The following is a 21746-nucleotide window of genomic DNA, read 5'->3' as shown; positions in this document are numbered from 1 at the left end:
ACTGACGTTTCAGTTGTTGCTAAGTAGTGCTTATCCTAAGCCAAGGATTTTTCATTTTCCCATGCTCTGCCAGGTGCACAAGAAGCTGGGAGGGAGCATGGCCAGGACAGCTGACCCAAACCAGCCAAAGGGATATTCCATACCATGGAGCATCACGCTCAGTATAGAAATGGGGGGGAGTTGGCTGGGAGGGACGGATTGCTGCTCGGGCATCGGTCAGTGGGTGGTGAGCAATTGCATTGTGCATCACTTACCTTTTTGGGGGTTTTGTTCCTCTCTCTTTTGGGTTATATTCCCTTTCACTGCCATTGTTATTATTGATTTTACTTCAATTATTAAACTGTTCTTATCTCAACCCATGAGTTTTACTTTTTTTCTTTTCTTTTTTTTTTTTCCTGATTCTCCTCCCCATCCCACTGGGATGAGGGAGGAGTGAGCGAGCGGCTGCCTGGTGCTTAGTTGCTGGCTGGGGTTAAACCATGACAGAGGGAGAAGGAAGAGTCTCTGCCACCCACAGTTCACTGGACCTACACTGAAAAGGGTTAACGCTGTCATGCTACTGGTGATACCAGGAAATGTTTCTTTGTTATCACATTATGTCAGATTCAAGTGGTATCACCCATGACTAGCACGCAAGATTACAGAGGGGAGGGAAGTTGAGAGCAGGTCACTTTCATGCTTCAGCACAGCTCTTCAAAACAGCATATTTCATTTTGCTGGGAGGGGAAATTCACACTTGCTGACACCACTTCCCCAGTAAAGTGATGCTGAGCCAGACCAGAAAATTTCTACACAGCCCTCTGACAAAGAAAAGGAAATTGTGTTTCAGGGAGAGAACAAAGTTATACGACAAAACTCAGTGACACTAGAAAACAAAAAAGCTCTTCCGTGAGGACTTGAGCGTGACCTACATGGATGTAAGCCCGGGCCCTCCAAGGCGTGGGGGCACTGGTTTGGGGTGTTGTTTCATTATCCTTCTCCTGTTTTTATAAAAGCTGTTGAAACTGAGTGTCTTGGGGATCTTTCTCTCTCGTGGCCAGACACGGTCCAAAGTGGGCAGCGTGTTCGGCAGCTGTGGGAGGGTAGGGATGGAAGACAATGGGACAGGTAGGTGGCACAGTCCAAGCTCCTGTCCTTAGGAAACCTGGCTGAAATATCCACGCTGTTGGAGGAGCTTGCTGGGATTACACTTCATGGCCACTGAGTGCCATGGTAAGGAAAAATACGCTCTTGGTCTAGCTTTGGACTGATGGAAAATAGAAGATCAGCAGAAACGCTGCTCCATTTTCAGGACCCTTTCCTTCTCAGTTTTGCTTCCTTCCTGCCCCCTCCCCTGCTACTCTGTGCATCACCTTTGGTCTCAGCTCTTTACCCTCTGCAAGAATGAATGATTTCCACTCATGGCAGTGATGTCCACACCGAGATGTGCGGAGCACGAGCATCCCAGCCAGAACTGGCCCCTGAAGTTGGACGCAGCAGCAGGCCTGGCCCGCTGCTGGGGTCCGGTCAGCGTTTCCCCCCCACCCATAGTACGTGCTGACTCTCGCAGCCTCACCACAACTACACCCCAACTGCCTTAATTTCTGCTGTGCCTTAATTAATTCCTGCTGTGCCAAGGCGTACGGCCGCACCCGGGCTGGCTGCAGTTGCCCTACCACCGATGGCTGTACCGGTAACACCTACGCTGCCCGGGAAGGGGAACGACTGACACCGGCGGGTGTGATTTTGGCCGAGGAGCTGCTGAACCCCCTCACAGGCACCATCCCTGCCTGACGGGTTTCGGGCAGGCTGAGGCAGGTGCTCGCTGAGGCGAGCCCACCTCCCCTTCGGCCCCGCTGGCTGGAGGGGGAGCTGAGCCCTCCCCGCCGGCAGCGGCCTGCCCTGGAAGAGCGAGGGGAAGAAGGGAACCGCCTCCCGGAGCCGCCGAGGCGGCCCGACCCGGGGCGGCCGCCGGCATCGCCTCACGGCCGGGCCCGGTCACCGCGCCCCGCCTAACGGTCGTGAGGACGCCTGGCTCCGCCCCCGCCCCGCCCACCCGCCCGGCTCAGGCATGTGGCAGGCGTGATGCGGGGAACGCCTCCTTCCCCTTCCCCACCAATCAGCGCCGCGGAGGACGACGCCGAGCCTCAGCCAATGGGTGGCGGGGGTGGGGGAGGCGGCGAGAATGATGGCGGCGGCGGCGGCGGCGGCGCGCGTCCTGTGGCGGGCTGGGCTGCGCCTGGGGAGGCGGAGACTGTGAGTGACGCGAGCGCCCCGCGCGCCGAGGGCGGGACTCGCCGGACCCCCGGCGCCGCCCCCTCCCCCCTCCCCGCTGGAAACCGCGCTCGGGGGGGGGGGCAGCCCCTCCCCCCCCAACCCCCACCCGGCCGCGGCGTCCCGGGACGGCGGGGGGGGGGGGGGGGGAGAGGAGGGGGGTGGCGGGACCCCCCTCGGGGGGGTGGGACGGGGACGGGGCCGCCGCGTCGTGGCGGAGCTGGCTGCGGGGACCGGGCAGGGCCGGGGTGAACCTCTCACGGGCGAGACCCGGCCTTTCCTTCCTCTTCCCTTCCCCTTTTCCTTCCCCCTTCCCCTTTTCCTTCCCCTTTCTCCCTTCCCCCTTCCCTTCCCTCTTCGCCCTTCCTTTCCCCCTTCCCCTTTCCCCTTCCCCCTTCCTTTCCCTTCCCCCTTCCTTTCCCTTCCCCCTTCCTTCTTCCCTCTTCCTTCCCTCTTCCTCCTTCCTTCCCCCTTCCCTCTTCCTTCCCTCTTCCTTCTTCCTTCCCTCTTCCTCCTTCCTTCCCCCTTCCCTCTTCCTTCCCTCTTCCTTCCCTCTTCCTTCCCTCTTCCTTCCCTCTTCCTTCCCTCTTCCTTCCCCTTCCCCACAAAATGGCCCTTGCCCAGCTGTCCGCTTTGCTGACAGGGAGCGACCCGGGTCTTCTCCCGCTCCTGAGCTGAGCCCCCGACCTAGCGGGCTCCTCACGGCCTCCGTGCCCCATCTCCTGCAGCGGGAAATGGCGGGGGGACGCGAGGGGCTGGCTCCGCACCGTGGGTTTTCCTCTTTTTAAGGGAATACCGTGTTGCCTCTTCCATTGGTAGTCCGCCGTCGATGGAGCTGAGCGTAGGTCGTGGGGTGGGCAGCAGCGGGGCTGTCGGCATCCCTCGTCCTGGCCTTGGAGGGGCCGGAGGGGTGGCGTGTCCCCGTGCCCCCACCACGACGGTGGCTGGACCCGGGAGGGTTGGGTAGGTGAGGTACGTCCACTTGTAAAGCGACCAAGATCAGGCACTTTCCCGCAGGTGGCCGAATAGCTGTCAGGGCATGGACTTCGGGCGGGATGCGAGGAAAAGCTCCGCTGTAAATGCTCGATCTCCGTGCAGGTCAGTTTGCAGAATCGGGCTCTGAGTGACATATGCTATGTAAGATGAGGGATCCGCTGCACCTTTCTCCTGGAGGTCCGCGTGGTTTCGATGCCCAGCTTTCCGCCTGCAGGTGCGTGCCCACCTATTGCCTGCGGGCAGAGAATGACTTCTGCCAGAGTGATCCATTGTCGGGTCTGGGATGATTTACGGGAGGTTTTCAACAGCACTTGGAGAGGGAGAGCAGATTTTTTAGTACTGATATTAGGCAGGCAATCAAGTGTTAATTCATTTTAATATTTAAACTCTTGCAGTCTCTGCTGACACCATGGTGCTGTAAGTATTTTATAGTTGACTGACAAAAGAGTAAGCAGTCTGTAATCACTGTAACAGGCATGTTACCGTGAACGTGCAATATTGATGCTGGTGTTCTTGGGGAACCTGAGGGACAGCCGGACTGCTCTGTGCTGTGTGAAGAGCCCATAAAATCCATGTCAGTCTTTCCTGCCTACGGTAACGCTGTCGTGCATAGCACCCAGGGTCATTTTCCCAGCCTGTCTCCTTCAGCTTACTTTTTATAGCCTGTTTCTGGAGAAGATGCATGGATGTACATAGTGGGAGTTGGCAGGTGCCGCTGGGTCCGGACCCTGGTGCCTGGGTCCCACCGCACTCGTTGCCACGCTGTCGGGCTGGGACCCTAATTACAGCAGGTACCTCCGACACGGTGCGGCTGCCTCTCCAGCTGCCGCCATCCTCTCTTCACATGGATGTTGCTGCCCTTGTGAAGCTCCTGTGCAGTGCTGTTGTAAGAATGCGGACAGAATATTTGTGTTACTAGCAGGCAGGCGAAACCTACCGTACCTGGAGCTGGTTTTGCTTACTTACAACATTCCAGAGCCTTTTGGGTTTTCCCTGCCAGTGAAAGATTCTTGTCTTGGAAAAAGTTCCAAAAAAACTCCTTCCAGCTGTTTTTTAATACCAAATGCACATGTTCTTTCTGTTGCTGTTGTTGTCAAGAGCTTCAAATGTGGTTTTAAAGACAATGTTGCAGTAAAGCATTGACTATAAAAACTTTTTTGCTGACAGATCTTTGCGAAGGGTTCTCTCTTTGCTTGATGATTACTCTGTAAGAGAAGAACATTGCACACGTAAGCACAATCACCTGTTTGCCCTCAGCTAGCCAAGTGCACATCTGCTTCCTGTGTACGAGAGGGTTTTTTACATGTTTTTATTTACATGGCATATTCCAGGCAGATCTGTACCCACATGCCCATACTGTAATCAATCAAAAGTGGCATCATTAAGCTCAGATCTCAGTGGAGCACTGCAGATTGTGGAATATACCGTGTGGGCACGTAGAGCGTGTTGTGCCAAAGGTGCAGACACCAGCACACCTGCTAGGAATAAAGGAGCCTGAGAAGAGTAATAACCCCATGTCAGATCTCGTTCAGGGACTGCACCTATGTCGTTTAAAATTTTTAGCATTGGAAGTTTCTTCTCTCGTCTCCGATTGCCATCCTCCCTCCCAGGAACTCAACACTGCTCTGTCCTGGGTTTCACACTCCAAGTTTGTGTCTACTTGGCGAATTAGCGATGATGTTGTTTTTCATGGATTGGACACTGGAGGGTGCTAATGCAATGGGAGCCGAAATTGTTCTAGCAAATTAAAGGGTTCCCCTTTGTTAGTTGTGAAATAGTTTTATTCTTTGTTGCAACCTTTAAATGGAAAGACATGAATCGTGGTCCTTAGCAGTAGCTGATTCTACTCTGCATGTGTAGAGCTGTAACCAAGAATATCAATAAAGTGTTAAGTCTGTGAGGGATTTCTTTGCTGAACCTCTATCAAAAAAATCACTCATTTTATGTTTTACACATTTTTAAGTGTGTCTTTCGAGATTATGGCCTTGGGGTGAAATTTATTTGAAAGTGTCACTTTCTAGTGATAAAAATACTTTATCTGGCAGAACTGTTGAGCCGTATCTGCAGAATCTGCTATCCTACAAGGTCACTTTGGTTCACCTAAACTAATGTTGTGTTGTGGGCGAGATGAGAACCTGATAGCGGGGAGGGAGGGGACACCTCGAACACCGCTAATCGAGTCCCTGGTGTCGCGATCCTCTCTCTGGGGATGGACCCGATGGAGCCTCAGTTTACCTTGCAACCGCCGTCACCGGGCCACGCGTGAGGAGCGTGCAGGATGGGGCCTCTCGTCAGCCGTCGCTGCTAGGTCAGGCGAAACGCGTTACAAAGCTGAGCCTTAGCTCCGGCGTTAGAAATTCACTCAAACATTTTTGGCAGGTTAGAGTTACATTGGGAGGTCTTTCGCCAAAGGAGGTATTACCTGTCCGTGCTGCTCCAGCTTTCTGCTGAACCGGGTCTCCGCTCTCCTCTGCCCTTGGCAGAAAGACACAGGGCTGACATAAGCTCCCCGTTGTGCGCGCTGGCAACTCTATACTCGGCATTAAGGACTGCAAAACTACTGCCTGAGCCAGTTCTCATCCTGGCAGCAGCAGAGGTATGATGCGGCTAATTAATGCTAATGAGAAGCAGGGTGCAAAGCTGAGCGTGTCCAGCTAATCGCTGCTGGCACCCCAACTAGTCTGCTTAAAGCTAACGCAGTTCCAGACGGTCCTGCCCGGTCCTGTACCTGCCTTTGCGGACCAGTTAGCCAAATGAAAGCCGGTATTCATAAAATGTGTGAGCAAAACAGAATTGGGTACAAATACACTTTCCTTAGAAGTCTGTCTTGTTTGGTACGAGTGGCAAATGAGTTACGCCTCTGTCTCATTCCCCTTCGCAAATGAATTGGCCTGTCCCCTCCCAGAAAACGTTGTTACCTTGCTGTATTATATTGGTCAGGTTTTGTTCTGTCCCAGGTATTGCAATTTGCTTACATACGGCTGGTTTAATTTTTCTTTCTTTTAAAAATACCCATAATTTTTCTCCAAATTCCTCTTTGAACTAAAGATGCGTATGAGCACAGAGAAAGAGACCATGCATAAGGAAACCAGAATGCCCTGCCATCCTGTTCTGGTACCGGTTGAGACCTGCTGTTCACCTTGCAAACAGATGCACGGCCAGTTTCACAGCAAAGTTGCTTGGCTGTTTACTGGAAGCAGCAGAAATGTATCCAGCTGAAAGTTTACACTTCTTTCGCAAAAAGAGTTTCAGTAACTTACCAGAATAGGGTTATAAGGGGATACGAGCAGAAAAGCTTTTTAAAATCATTGTAATAAGTAGCAGTACTGAAGACAGTCTGCTTAAGAGGAGATAATGTAGTCTAAGCACAGGAAAAAAAGATCTGGTTGACAGTGCGCTTGTCTTGTTTACCAGCTTTTAATAGAAGACCTCTTCTTCCATCGCCCCTCCATGCTTATGAGCAGGGAGCCAGGGTACACCTCCTGGCGTCGTTTCAAGAACCGACATGCTAGCTGCGGTGCCAAAAGGATTTGCAGTTGTGCATTTTATGTAGGCGGTGTCCTAATTTATCCCGGGAGAGCTTTCTCTGGGCAGAGGGGGTTAACGGACCTTCCACCAAACCTGCTTGAGCCCGTTGAGTTGGAATGCCGCCAACCGCGGGATGCCGTCTGGAGGCCCAACGCCGTCCCTGCTCTGTGGCCCCGTGCGGGGAAGGAGGGTGCTTGTTCCCTTGGGGGATGCTCGGTGCCTTCCAGCGTCGAGCCTTCACACGCTTGTGCAGTATTTCTTGGCTACTCGTAAAGGCCGAGTGAGTGGGGTCTCGGGGGTTTTCCTGCCTTTTGGGGAGATCGGGCTGCTGCGCTTGAAGTCTCTGCTCTTAAGAGTCATTCTGGCAGGTAAAAGCCCCTTGATGCTAAGAGTTTCGTAGGGTTTCTGCTGATGAACCCCAGTGTGGTATTTGCTCCTGTCCTCTGCACATCAGGTGGGCTCCTGGTGGTGGTCTCTCCCGGACCCCTTTCTCATGCTGCCCTGAGCTCTGAGCCTCCTTGTTTGGAAAGGGGAAATACTCGATCCGCCCTTATTTTGTCAGCCAGGCTGTGCATAGAGGTGTTTCTCCAGCCGCTGCCCTTTTCACGTTTCCCTCTCCCATCCCACGAGGCCGTGGAGCACAGCAGGTCTGCAGAACTTTGACTGCGAGTGGGTCTGGAGGTCAACCGCGTGGTTACTGAGCCCCCGGGTGTTGAATAAGTCCCCTTCATAATTTTTCCCTTATTTTCGCATTGGTGCTATATTTACCTCTCAAGTCTCCCTGTGCCCTTTAAATCTCCTAGCATCATTGGTTTAAATAGGATTTGCTGGTCCCTGTGAAACGGGCATCGCTGTGGCTGCCTGCCTTGCCTTCTCCAGCCCTTTGTGGGCCGGGGTTGACCAGTTGTCACTGGCTGAGTGACCAAACCTGCTTTCTTCTCTGCCATTTTAATTAAAAATGGTTGGCATGAGGGGCTCTGCAGCGATGAAAGGGAAATGATGAAACTTTGAAGAATTTGGGGCATAAAGTTGATCTCTAAATTTTAATGTACTCATTGCACTTAAACAGTTGATACATTTTATTATTGAGCTTTCAGGTGACCTAATTTCCCTTAGTACTGTACATTTAGCTTTATACATCTGCACCTAATTTGTAAAAAAGGACTTAATGAGAAACTTCAAACAGTTTAAATGTCAATTACAAAGAAAGCGAGGTTTTAAAGTTCCAGTAATCTGTCCATATTGGTCATCGAAACATGATCCCAGGTGGACGTTAATTCAAGACAGATGGCATTCCAAAGGCACAATTACAAAGAGCTTATATATTTTCAACACTAACAAGCTGTCACGCTATGTTGTAGCTACACTTCCAATACTGTATAACCACAATTGCCGCTTTATCTGCTGCGGACTCAGTAATAAAGGGGTTTGATTCCCCACTCTTGATATCGTCAGTGGGATTTGGGGGGAGGGGGGTGAACTGGGGAGCAGGGTTAGTTAGTGTGAATATCTTTCATTTGCTCAGTCTGTTGGGGGGGGGGGGTTGTTTTTATGTTGGTTTTTTGTTTGTTTTTTTTTAAGTTGGTGAAATGCTCTTCAAAGAAGGGAGGGGAAATATTGAATACGGGCATAACAAGACTAGCTCATTGCAGACATATTTCTATTTCCTGGCAACATTAATCAACTTTAGTCTTATCAACTGCTGGGCAATAGCTATGATGATTTGTTAAACCCCCCAACATCCTGGATGTTTTCAGTTAAAAAGTCATCTGAAAGCCTTTGGAGTAACGCACGTGTTACTTGGAAAACTAAAGCCCAAGGGATTGATAGCGACTTGACTTATGGTGGTGTAAATGGGCAGCAGCTCGGCTGCAGCCAGGCGGGAGTGCTACACCCTGTGCAAAAGGCAGTTTGAATTATTTTTAGGTTTCTGAAAGTATTCTTAGGCCCAGAGGCAGAGGTGGAGGGCCTGGACAAAGCAGAGTCAAGGTAGGACTTCCGTTAGACTGAAGCATCAACATGTGATGTAGTTGATCTAGTTGAAGATGTCCCTGCTTTATTGCAGGGGGGTTGGATTAGATGATCTTTAAAGGTCCTTTCCAACCCAATCCGTTCTGTGATTCTGTGTGGTAGATGGCAAGGTTTGTTGTAGGAGGATGATATTTGGTATCTAGTTAGTAGTTGAGGTGGGTGGTGATCTGCATAACTGAACCACGAAAGATAACTGGGCATAATTTTCACTGGGTTTTTTTTTGTTTGTTTCTTGAAACCAGGTCATGAAAAAGCAAGACTTGCACTGCTATGACTAGACAGTGTTTTAATAGGCTTTAAAAATTCTGCGCCATTAGAAGCAAGATTAATAATGCTCCCTAGGAAGGTTTTTAAGCTCCTATGGGCATGTGTATCCTCTAAAGAGGTACTGAGAATGAAGAGCTTATGTTTCTGCTAATTTATCTACCTTTCACTGGAAAGTAGAGAAGAAAGCAGAAAGGCTAAGATGCTTCATCCCTTGGAAGGCGGGAATTAAATGTCGAGGTTGTGCTCTTTTAATTTTTGTTTTTCATTAATGAATGTTGTAAATGTGTTTTTTGAAAGCATCTTACCCGGCTTCCTTTTCGGAGGAGATGCAAGTGCTATTTGAAATATGCAGCTCGCCAACAAGCGAATTGGACTCCTGAGCCACGCTTGAAACAAAATGCCAATTTTACCTACAGTTTTACTAGGTTTCCTGGTTTACGCAGTGGCATTTGAATGGTCTCTAGTAATTGTTTTTAGCAGAAAAAAAAATCCAAACAAAAATGAAAAACACAACCCAAAGCTCATTAGCACTGTATTTGGCATGCCATGAATCGTTAAATCTTTATATAAATGCAGAAGTAATTTGTAACAAACAAAACCCTTTATTTTTGGGGGAAGACTTTCTTTTGAATTTTTGTTTGGACTGCTGAGGTACAGTATGTTTTCCAAATGTCAGATGTTGTTACCAGAATAGGGGAGGAACCAATTCATGTTTTAGTTAAATATCATGTATAATTCTTGAGTGTCATATATACTTAGTGATATAAGTCAATAAAATTAGGTGGAAAACAAAAGACAATAAATAAATGCTTAGGTTGGTTTTTTTTTTTTTACCTAATTTCTTTTAACCTAATTTTGATGTTAGTGTGTGTTGCTCTCAAGTGGTTTCCCCTTGGATTTTCCCAGTGCTTATTGGGGTAACATACCGCAGTCTTTTTACTTAGATCAGCCTTTACTGTGAGAGTTAACTAATTGTTCGAGCCCGAGTGGGAAACTTTCTTGCACCTGGAAAATTAGGAGAGCAAAAGCAAGAGACATGTCCGCATCCTTTCCCTGGTGGTTCTTCACCTGTGAATTTGAACTGCAGTGGTAATAAAAGTTTTGTGGACCTCATTTTATGTGAGATCATTAAGCGACAGGAGAATTCAGGACTAGCTGCCCTTCATAATTCAGGACACTGAAAGGTGCCATTTATAAGCTCAAAGTGCCTGCAGGAAGGCAAAACAGGCTTGTAAAACCCGCGCTCCAAACCCTGAAAGGGAACCGGTTTGTACTGCTGGTTGCAGCCTTGGAGTGGCAAAATTGCAAAGGTGGTGGGGACTGGGTTTAAAAAAATGGAAAAACACCTGCCTCTCATAGTTAATGTAACAGCCTGGGTTTTCACACTTCTTGTGTTGGTATCTCTTTTGTCCGAAAACCCCCCAAAGCATTCCAGGCAATGATCCCAGTAAAATCCTTATCAGTTGTAGTGCCCAGCTGTTCGGCTTATTATCTTTCCTGCTATAGCCCACTGTTTTGCTGAGCTGCTAATTTGGCTATAAAATAAGTTTCTCCTGACTTTTTAATAATATTATGCAACCGGTGACCTTTGCCCATTATGTGGGCCAGGCATTTTGTAGGGAGAGCTCTCGCCTCCCTACTGCTTGAGAAGGAGTAGCAGCGTGCACAGCGCTTCAGGAGAGGTCTTCAACGAAGTAGGTGATGTGCCAGCACACCCAGTCTTCATAAAACTGATGGTTATGGCTCTAAACAGGCATAAATACAGAATGCGCTGCAGCTTTATGGACCTAGAAAGCCTGAAAGGCACCGGAGTGGCAGCCCAAGGAAACGTTGAGTCCGGCGTTCATTCTCGGAGCAGGCACTGCTTTCCTTACGTGCTCCCCTGTTACTGCTCAAATGAGAGCTGGAGCAATCGTTTTTAAGTTTATGACCAAAACGTAGCAATTGCTACCTGGAAATGAGGCATCTGTAATCTTAAATGGCTGGGGCTGAACCCTTCTGGTCCAGCCAACGTAAGCCAACTATTCATGGTCTCATTAACGTCCCGTGGCTGAAGCTACTTGGGTGCCAGTTTGCACCATCGGAGCCTAAATTCCAGCGAAGGCAAGAGCTGAGTGCGCATCAAGCCTGCCTGCGGCGTCTTTGCTTTATCAATCTGTATTAGTTCAATACCCGAGTGTTTATGCACACCGATTTCAGCAGCAACTGGCCATATGGCGTGTACTGTCCCTCTGTGCATCGATCGCATAGGAGCCAGAGAAGCGGCTGCACTTTCAGAAGCGTTATTGGTATTATTCCATTTTCTGACGCTGCTTTCGTTGCCTAGATTGACGTGCTTGGGGCCCCCAACACTGCACTGAGTTTAGTATGACCCCAGGGCCTTTGCAGAGTCGACTGCAGGACTCAAACCTTTATATCCACTATTAAAAGGCAGTTATGTGACTGTTTATGTTAGAGCCGGGTGCTTTGTTGCCTGTGGACATGCTGTTACTTGACAAAATTTATTTATTTATTTTTCTTTATGGTCAAAATGTGATAAACATACCTGAGTACCTTACTCTTCACAAACGGTCTGGCTGCCTTCAGCAACCGCTCGGATTTCCGCAGGAGGATGGGAGTCAGGGTTTCCCAGCTGCCTGTAGGGCTGTGCCCATGGCAGCATTAGTGTTACTTCTCTATTTTCTTTGTGAAGGACACACAATCTCTAGATGGCATGTCGTCAGCATATTTTTAATGACACTTTTTGGTGGTATTTTTCATTTAATTTCTCTAATTTGTAGTGCATTTCTAGTTTTTGTGGGTTCATTTATTTAGGCTTTGTGTATGAATGCGTGCTTTGCGGGCTTATTGCATTAAACATTCACTTATTTTTCTTGTTAAATCTGTAGCAATACTAAAGCACTGAAGGTGCTTTGGGTCGGGTCAGTACCAAATGGTGACTTCAGCATACTAGAAGTATAAAATCTGTTTTCTTACTGACTGTTTCTTTGAGAAGTTGATAGATGTGAAAACTATTTAACAGTTGGGTTTTTTCCCTTTCCTGTTAAACTAAGCTACTGAGGAAATCTTCCTACTGCTACACGCTGCAATATGTCAGAAACACCGTTATGTTATAGTTGCATCATTATCTAAAGGAAAAATTGAGTGTGGGTTTGAAGTCGACAAGTGATGAAAGTAGCCCTGAGGTTGTCAATTAGAAAGCCAAGGCCTGGAATTGATAAGTTAATGGCCGGTTCCCTTCGCACCCCCTCGCTTTGCTGCCTGCTCCTGCCTCGCCCCGCAGCAGCTTTACTGCTTGCAACGTACAGAAAAGGCTCTCGTTGGTTTGCGTCCCAAAATTTATCTCACCGATATGACTCGCTTAAATTCTTGGCTGGTTGCAACGTTCTTCACATGGACCGATAGTTAAACAAGGAGAAATGAGATGCAGCAGATAGAAAATACAATCTCAAAATGATGCCCCCATTTTGTCTTTTTACTTGTTGTTGTTTATTTGTTTAAATGTTGAACCGTTAACACTGTTGTTTCAGACCATCCTCCTGCAGTACACACAGCAAATTTACCAGCAGTGCATAATTTAACTTCTACTGTGTGTTTGTTTGCGTGTTTTAAAACCTGAAATTTAATGGCAGCCAGTTGGAACCCATGTGCTCCTGTTAAAGGCAGAGGGCAACACGTGTGGTTTTTTCCTAAAGGGAGACACTGGTTACCAAAGTTTATGATATAATGTAACATAATACATAGTGTTTCTATTTCACTTGGGCAGGAGGGAACTAACATGTTGCCATTTCTCCTAAGGAACACAATGGGTTTAGATAAATAGGTAAATTATGGAAAATAACAGGATTTATTCAGATTTTAATCATTCTTGGTGTGCTGTGTTGTGAGAACAGTAACCTTATGAAAAGAGCTTTAAAGTAGTATTAGAAGAAGAATATAATTCAAACAGTCATTGTGCAAAGCAAGACATGTAATTCATCTTCAGTTTTGGAAAACTTTATGTACAGTGTGAGTTTTTAGGGCTTGTAAAAGGTTGCAGATGGGCACCCCCAGTGCAGCCTGAGGTTTTCTGCTTGTGCCGCAGCTGCTTCAGTGACATTGGAAATTCAAGATTTTTTCCACATAGCCTTGTCTCAACCTAGAGCAGATGAATAATAATCATGTGCACAAGAAGGCAGTTTAATTTTGTAAGCACATTCAGGTTTTTGACCTTTCTGGTGGTTTCACCGTAACCAGCAAACATCTGTTGAATAATAAAAAAAATTGCAGTTGCTACTTACCTGCCACAATCAAATGAAACAGGGAGCCATGAGCATTGGACTGCTGCTCTGGAGTCCCTCTCTCCTCCAGCCAGATTTCAAAACATGAAGTAAATCTTATTTTTAGCTTAATTCACAGGAAAAGAGACATGGCATCGTATTAAGCAAGTCAGCGTTGGATGGGGCTTTCTCTGCCTGATGTACTAGCTCTGCCCGAGACCCCCTTGGCAGAGCTTTTCCAGTGCTTCACCGGAGGCTCAGGGCAGAAGAGGGAGTACGTGATTTTCCAAAAGCACACATTCCTTCTGTGCTGTACTTCGACTTACTTCTTGAGATAGGTGTCTCGTAGTACCCGTAAATAATGAAAACATACAATGACATTTTTAATGAGAGGCTTTGTTTTCTTACACATCGTGAGTCTGGTGTTTCTACTGCTAGAGGATAACCTCCTGTGGTGGCCTGTTGCGAGAAAGGTTATCTCAAGGTGAAGGCAGAACACCGTATCTAGTTTAGCCTGACCCGTTCAGGTATCACATCTACCAGAAAGTGTAATTCTGGGGTTTCCTCTGAAGCTGGTCCTTCCCTTGGATTGCAGTTTTGTCTTTGCAGCAATCTTCTGTAGTTATTTTTTGAACGAGGTTCTGAAAGTTAATGGTATTGAATCGTCAAATCTCATCTTCTGGGGGATAGTCACCTCTTTCTAAACTTTTCTGCTCTTAACCTCTTTCATACGATTTTATATACCTGTCAGCCCAGCAAGGGACGTTGTGCAGGGTACAATTCACATGCCGTATGGAAGCCAGTCAGCCGAATTTTGGTGGAGCCAATCACTGCTCTGCAAAAGGCAGACTGATGCCAAAAATCTCCATCCCTTTCAGTGGGTTGCTGCAGATGTTGGTGTCTGCTCTTCTGGGGTTTTTTCCCCCCTCCCCTTCTGTTTTTGCTGTTGGTTAACTGCATTTTCTCTCCCATGGTACTCCTTTAGTCTTGAGTCCCTCTCTTGCCATGTGTTTCTTTACATTTGTGATGCCTTAAGTACATCCACATCTTTCAGAGTGGATGAAAATTTGACTTGTGTGCTATCTGCTCACCAGTTGACACCAGTTACTTCCATACTTTCGCAGCACATGAAGCACAGGGGTGCTAAACGGGTGAAGGCTATGGTGCTCTACAGAGAGGTTACAAGTTGGGAAAATGACCAATTCCACTTTTGCTACCTAAGGAGGAGGCTCCTCATTTTAGGAGGAAAAGTTTCTTTCTTCCCAGCAAGGCTGGGTCCACATAAACTCTTCAGCTCCCTAGAAGTTTGGTTGCATTGCATCACTTCTGTCTGAAGGTGCAAAACCCTAGTGTTGGAGCTTTTGATGCTTTCTAAGTATAGAGCTTTCTAAGGCTAAAAAAAAAAAACATCAAAGGGGCTCCTTTCCACCCACATACTTTACCTTCTCTGACAAATACAGCCTGAGCAGTTCTCCTTCCTTCCCACATGAGCATTCTCAAGCCCAAAGCTTCTGCCCTGCTCCATGTCATCTGTACTCAGAGGAATGCTAGAAAGAAATGAAAATTACTTACCAGAAAGTAGGGTGGCATTTCCTAATTTTTTTCATTCTGGTAGGGAAAATCTTGTCTAAATTCAGTAACTTGAAACATTTGGAATGGATAAAAAAATCTGTCTTATACACTAGAAATAAATTTTTTTTAAAAGGAAAAAAAAAAAAAAAAAAAGAAAAGAAAACCCAGTGCTTGCACAAAGGCATGCTCAGAGTGAGAAATTTGACTTGGCATTTCCAGATTTTTAATTTCTAAACCAAAATTGAAGTCCACTGTTGTCTTTATGCGGTCAAAGTAGATTTCCTTTGAATATATCTGAAATGATACAGAGTTCAGTTAAGGCAACCTTGTCTTTAAGATCAGTATCGTCATCTAAGACACATGCTATTAGCGGGTTGTTGTCCCACAGGAACTCAGCACCAATGTTCTTGAACAAGAGAAACCAGAAAATGAATATGCTATCAAAGGGCTGCATTTCTTCAGGGAGCTATGGGGGTATTTTTTATCAGCTTCTTTGACACTTTCGCCTGGAAAATGATCTATTAACCTTAAAACACAACCACCAAATGGCAGAATCTAAAAAGAAAAAAAAGACATGATAGTTTAGGTTTGTTATTGTAATCTGTGACTGTATAAAATCACATATTCGTTACGGTAGTGGAAAAATTAAATGGTTTTGAACCAAATGTAAACTTGTTGGGGGAAACCAGCAAGAGTTTGGGCCTTTGTGGTACTGTAGACCTCAAAGATGTTTGGAGGCCTTGACTTCAGAGACTGAAATATTCACCCCCTCCCTGATTCATGGGGTCTGCTGTGTGGAGAGGGATGGCTGCAGGATGTCTTAGCTCCACAACCATGAAGGGAGGTAGTTTAGAGGAGAAAGACACTGAAGATTTTTAACACTTTAGACGCTTTCAGTTTCTTTTTTCAGACCACTTTCAGCGTGTTATACAACTGATAAGAATATTTATTTTCTGGCGTTCTTATAGAAAATATTTGAGATGTAGGTCTTGCTGCTTTCTGCCGCTAGTAATGGTAATGCTCACATGTTCCTCCACTCAAAAAAAAAAAAATAAATCTGCAACTGAATGATAAGCAAAGAGCTGAACCCTAAGTCAATGAGATGGTAAAAACTTAGTGATCAAGAAATAACTAACAAAAACGGTTTTCAGAATTTCTGCTGAGTGTAATTCTTCTTAAAACTACATCTATTAAAATTATGCCAAGGCCTAAAGTTACTGTAATCTGCTTAAACCATAAAAAATAACAAACAAAGCAGAAGCAATGCTTCCAGGTTGTGGGTCAGACCATTCAACTGATGAAAGTCATTGCCTAAACTCTGGAAACCCAAAGTGTTTGAAGTACTGAGTTGGCTTTTGAGATCAGTAGTCTCTTCTGCAAGTACCAAGAGAATATTTTCTTCAATGTATTCAATTAGCTCAGTTTAATGACTAATTTATTCAAACTTGACCAATTGGGAGTTGAAAGAAGCAGGAAAGCTTGTTCTTCTCTACGAATCTGTGAATAAAAGCTAATTATGAGAGGATTAGATTTGCTAATACTACAGTATTGAAGGATATTATGACCAAATACTAGATTGGTGCTAATTCTAGCTAATACCAAGTTATTTTAATAGATCAATCTTTAAATCAAATCACTATTTTCATTAGAAGTCTAGCCTCTTTGAGACAGTGCTATGCAACTGATAGACTGCATCACTACATTTTAAGTTGCATTCCAGTTTCCATCCAAAGAAACTTAAATCATAAGTAAACACAAAGGGATCAGTTAGTAAATAAGAATTGTGCCATACATGATTTTATAACAAAAACAGTAAAGTTAATCTGAAAAAATGTATAATGAGTTATAGAAAAGCTTAAATATATATCAGCGGAGCTACTCTGTCCTTCTGGCTAGCAGTAAGAAGTGCCAAATTTAGTGTAAAAGCTATATTTAGTTGCAAAGCAACATACTTTAGTGGTTACAAACTGAGAATTAACCTTTCTCCAAGAAAATAACTAAAACGTTTAAATGGGAAAACAAGATTCAAATTAATTATTTAACTCAAGGTTTCCCGCTTGGTAGTTTAACTTGTTATTTTAAAATAGGTGGCTTAAAAGATTTCATCCGGCTGAAAGTCATCGATAACTGAGGTACCTATGAGTGAACATAAACATAAGTGCAAACTTGACATACAGATCCAGAAGTTCAGCCAAGAATGTGATGTCAAGAAAATGGGAGAATAAAATTTTCAGTCCTGTCCGTAAACATTTGGTATATGGGACACCCCACAATGAAATTTAATTACCTCTTCTGCTGATAGGATCACGAGAAAAACGTTGCTTCAGGCACCAGCAGAATGAGATACGGAGGACAGGATGGAGAGTGTCTCGGTCATCACACCTTTGCTACAAAGACACCGAGTCCTGCCGCCGATGGTCCTTGGTGTCTCAAACTTTGAGACGGCCACCGTCGTGGTTCCTCTCCATCTGCTGGTCGCATTAGAAGCCATTCCTGTGAACGCTAATCCATAATCTTTCATCGAATTGCTTTGAAAAAGCACGACTTTCTGTTGCTGGCTATTTAAAAGCTCAATTTGGCAATGGTTAGGCTGCCCGTTTTTTATATCTGTTCCCCAACAAGCCGAGTCCACGAATGGTGCCGAGTCTCCGAGACGTGGTCCTTCTCCAATAGCTTACTTTACAGCGCAGCTGGCTGGATCTTCCTTACCTCCTAGCCGTGATGAACGACCAGGGCAATAGGGGCAAGCGCTCGGTGCGCTGGTGCCAGACCAAGAAGCAAATCTCGAGGTGCGCCAGCGCTGTGCTGTTAGTGCACCCGCTGCGGAGAGCTTGGCTTGACCTTGAGGTTTTACCCTCTCATGAACATGGGTTCCTCGTCTTCAGCAGGTCCGTAAGCCAGCTGTGTAACTTAGAACGAGCCTATTAGTAAGCAGAAAAGGAAGTTATGGCTAATGGCCTGTTTCCCCAGCTCACCCTTTTCCCCACTGTTATTTCCCAAGGTAGCCCTCTGTGTTTTGTCTATACGTCCTAAGCCTCTGGGAGCCTCCTGCTAATCACTTCTCTCGTTGACGAGCCTGGAAGAGGATTTTCTTAACCGGCCGCCCAGCCCACTGCTCACTGCCAGAGGCATGGGTATGTAGCAACGAGGGGTGCACAACGGATGAAAAAACTAGATGATGGCGTTCGCCTCACCGAAATTATTGACGTGAACAGGCTACAGGTGCACCCCAGCTTTCGTTCCTCTCCGCCTGATCTGCCGTCTCCCTCGTCGGGCTCTGGGGTCCGCGACCCTGCTGGGGCGTTCACCGCGGGAGCGATGAGGTTTTCTGTGTTTACTGAACTGTCGCAGCCGGGGTAAAGGATGCTGAGGTAAAGGCTGCAGGTTACCTGCCCCGTGTGTCTGCCCGGGGGTCGAGATTTTTAAATATGCTATTTCTTTGTAGTCCTTTTCAAGTAAAAATCCAGGTTTTGCCATCTCTCCCTCACGTGCATCCACTGTGAAAGATTAGCACAGTATATGTGTTTCTTTCCAGACTGATTTTCAGGACAACTTGGACCTTTTTTTTCTGTGATGTTTCTAAAACTGGCAGGAAAATAACTTTTTTTTAAAACCTGCATACGCTGCAAGGAGTATTTTAAAATAAGGATTTTTTTAAAAAAATCTTTAAAGCGTGTTTAATGCTTGTATAATGTGCCAGATTTTAATTACAGTTGGCATTTATAAGCGTGGTGCTGGCAATGGCAACCATATTGCTGAAAAAAGGCATAAATTTTGACACTGGCAATATGGGAACCCAGCATACGAGACTGTAAACCTCATTGCTTTCTGTTTTAATATACTAGTTTAAGGGAAGAACTTTTAATGGTTAGTATTTAACTAGAACGTTTAGGGTTCGTTATAAAGTTGTTCCAATTCCAAACTATTTAGTAATTTAGGTCCTATCAAAGATCGGCTTAGGTAATAACTTTCTATTAAACAGCCTTTAAATAAGCATGCTTAAAGTAGGGAAAATAAGATGCTTCATTACAAGAAATGAGGTTGGCATCTACCAGGTTTTCCATTAAGTTCCAGGTCACAGACAAATAAAGGAAGTATGTTAGGAAAAAAAACCTTTTTAAAAATAATTAGGGAGATGTCTGTTTTGTTCACCAGATGGAAAATCAGTAGTTGTGGGTGGTCTGTGCTGGATGGGGCATCTCACAATTGGCAGAACTATGCCTTTAACTTTTAAAGTCCTGGGACAAAATGTGAAAGTAATTGACTGTTCAGAATGCGCTCTCTCTGGATACCTAGCATGCTTTTAAAACCAAGATTTGGTGAGTTTCTGACTTCTTTTTTCCTAAGAATGCTCAAGCTGTTGTGTCTAGTATTAGGCCAGTTGGGTATATTTTTGGTAGCTGTTTAGTGAGGCTGTTGTCTTTCGTGCTTACGCCTGTGTGTGCCTGACTTGCATGCGCACAACTGAATTGCCACAGCTTTACAATTCTCCATTAGCATGTTGTGCACATGGTTTTCATAATGTTGTCAGTGTTTGCCGTGTTCAGGGTGTACGTAAACTGTTGGTTAACATCATTTGTTTCTTTCCTCTAGTTCATTCCGTTTTAAGGAATTTATATCTATGAGTTTGCCAACATACTAAAGAAAACAAAGTTGCAACCTTATTTTCGCAAACAAGAAAATTCCTGTTTTAAAATAATTCAGGGGTTTGCAGAAGTATTTAAAATCCGTAGTATTCTTTAAAAAAAACCAAAAAAACCCCAACTGAATAAATAAATCCAAATGTGCATGTGTGGATAGTGTACACACATGCATGTTAAATACAGTCATTTAAGAATGTGTTAGAATCTTCTTGGTGCAGTTTGTAATGTTGCTCACCGTTCCAGGACTGAGGCTTTCTAATTGTCAGATTAATTTGAGAAAACTGTATTTCGAACTTGGAAGACGAGTTAGAAAATGTTTGTATTCATGCTAAGAATAACAGGTTTTATTATCTGAACTGCAGTAAGAATGTGTGCTGTTCAGCGATGACCTCTCAAAGAATGAGGCAGAACCCGTTTATGGGATCGGAGGCAATTGCTTTATATTTACCTTACTTTACAGACAATTTTTTTGCAGTTATCTATATGAATGGTCACAGAGGATTGTATGCATGCGTTATATCTATATCGTAGCTTGTGTTAAACTGATCCCCACACTTATTATTATGTAGAAGCATTCTTGAAGATAAGTGAGGCACTCAACTTAGTGCCTTCTTTGTAAAATCCCTTTTGCTATGCACGACATGTACTCTGTATTTTTTTCCTTGCAGTAAATTATAAAGCTTTTTTCTTTCCATGAATCTCCTTCCAAGAAAACACATACAGCCTAATAACACTCGCCTTGAGAACTGTGCATTGCTTCCACTACAAAGCCGTGTTTTCATTGAAGAGATAATTATAATATGGTTTAATGTTCTTGTCAACCCTGAAACATTGTCCCTAAAGAGTGCTATTCTGGAGGATGTCTTTTTGAAGAGAGTTGAATGTAGCTAAGAAAACATACATATAGCCACACAGTTTTCTGATAAACCGAGACAGATTTTTAATACAACATGTGCTCTCTGAAAAGAATTATACATTTTCTGAGGTGTTAATTTAGAGCTGTGTCTTCCTCCAGATTTCACTGTTAAAAATACAGAAAGTTTGCTTGGATTTATTTATTTTGCTGTCTTCCCTCCCTCCCCCCATTATATTATTTATAGGCTTTAAATCTATACAAAGACATAAACTCATAATAATAATTAAAATGCTTTTAATGTGCTTTGAGGCACAGACTTCAAATGAGTAAAAAATCCCAAACTGGAACACAAATGGTTCTTCCCAGGCAACAAACATGCTTGGCTGTTGATATGCTGTAATTTTCTGCTTTACTTAGTAAAAACAGCAATTACTTAGTTGTTCCATATCTCCCCCCAGCACAGATGCTACTCAGTCTGTCCATTTTCCGAGCGCCGAGCGGGTGCGCGTGCACGCGTTTCAATGCGACGCAAAGTCAAGTTTTCCCCTTTTATGCCGTACCGTTCGCAGCGTTTATTTGCCACTTCTGCCAGTTTACCACCAGCCCAAGACCATGGCGTGCTGGAAGGGGCTTGTGGCTGTGAAAGTCTGGCTCAGCGGTCTCTCCCCGCCGATGGCAAACGTTTCCAGGTGCAGCTTTGCAAAGCATCGAGCTGACCTTTACAAAACCAGCGCCAGGACAGATAAAAGTCGCACCGGTTCAGATTGCAGCCCGGTCGAGCAAATCTTTAACGCCGTTTTCGCCGTATTGTCTTTCGTGGCGGTCTGGTGGTTGTGAACAGTGTCTGGTGCTGCTAAAAAGCTACGTAGGCTGAAGCAAAAAGCCTTCGAGGGAAATGAAATCGCAGGCTGGCTGAAGGCAGGGCAAAATTCCCCTTGGCTTCAGGCCATCTGGGATTCCCCCCCTTGGGTTTCAAAGCCCAGTTAAAGGCTGGTAAGTAAGAAAAATGTGGTTATCTGCCACACCACAAAGAGTACATATGACCAAAAAAAAAAAAAAAAACCCCTGAAAAGCTAAGGACAACGCAACTCTCTCGCCGCTCGTACAGCGAGCGTGAGACTGTTAGCGTATACAAGGGACTGCGTGGCTCAGCACAATGCAACCCGACTGCTGAATTGGGTGCTTGGGACCATGAATTTAATATCTAGTTGGTTTTAAGAGCTACTGTTAAATGAGGAATATGAGTGAATGCGTTAATTAAATGAAAGGCGTTTTATTAAGTATTTAATTAGCATCATTCTAGAAAGAAGCACAATACCTGGCAAAAGTGTATCATTTGAA

At 45.3% G+C, this 21746-nt stretch overlaps 1 protein-coding gene across 4 annotated transcripts in view; it reads left to right on the top strand.

The window, feature by feature from the left end:
* The first annotated feature begins 2161 nt into the window (after window positions 1-2161).
* CLYBL (citramalyl-CoA lyase) overlaps window positions 2162-21746 on the top strand; it is a 174738-nt gene continuing 155153 nt past the window's right edge. For all 4 annotated transcript variants that reach the window (XR_007508029.1, XR_007508028.1, XM_049816090.1 and 1 more), the window contains exon 1: window positions 2162-2235. Coding sequence is in view for 2 of the 4 variants with exons in the window: in XM_049816090.1 (XP_049672047.1) it covers window positions 2165-2235 (71 nt within the window). In the remaining 2 variants the exon portion in view is untranslated. The remainder of the gene's footprint in view (window positions 2236-21746) is intronic.

Source organism: Accipiter gentilis, chromosome 13 (assembly GCF_929443795.1).
Source record: "Accipiter gentilis chromosome 13, bAccGen1.1, whole genome shotgun sequence".
NCBI classification, from domain to species: domain Eukaryota; kingdom Metazoa; phylum Chordata; class Aves; order Accipitriformes; family Accipitridae; genus Astur; species Astur gentilis.
This window is presented reverse-complemented; position numbering and strand designations above follow the sequence as displayed.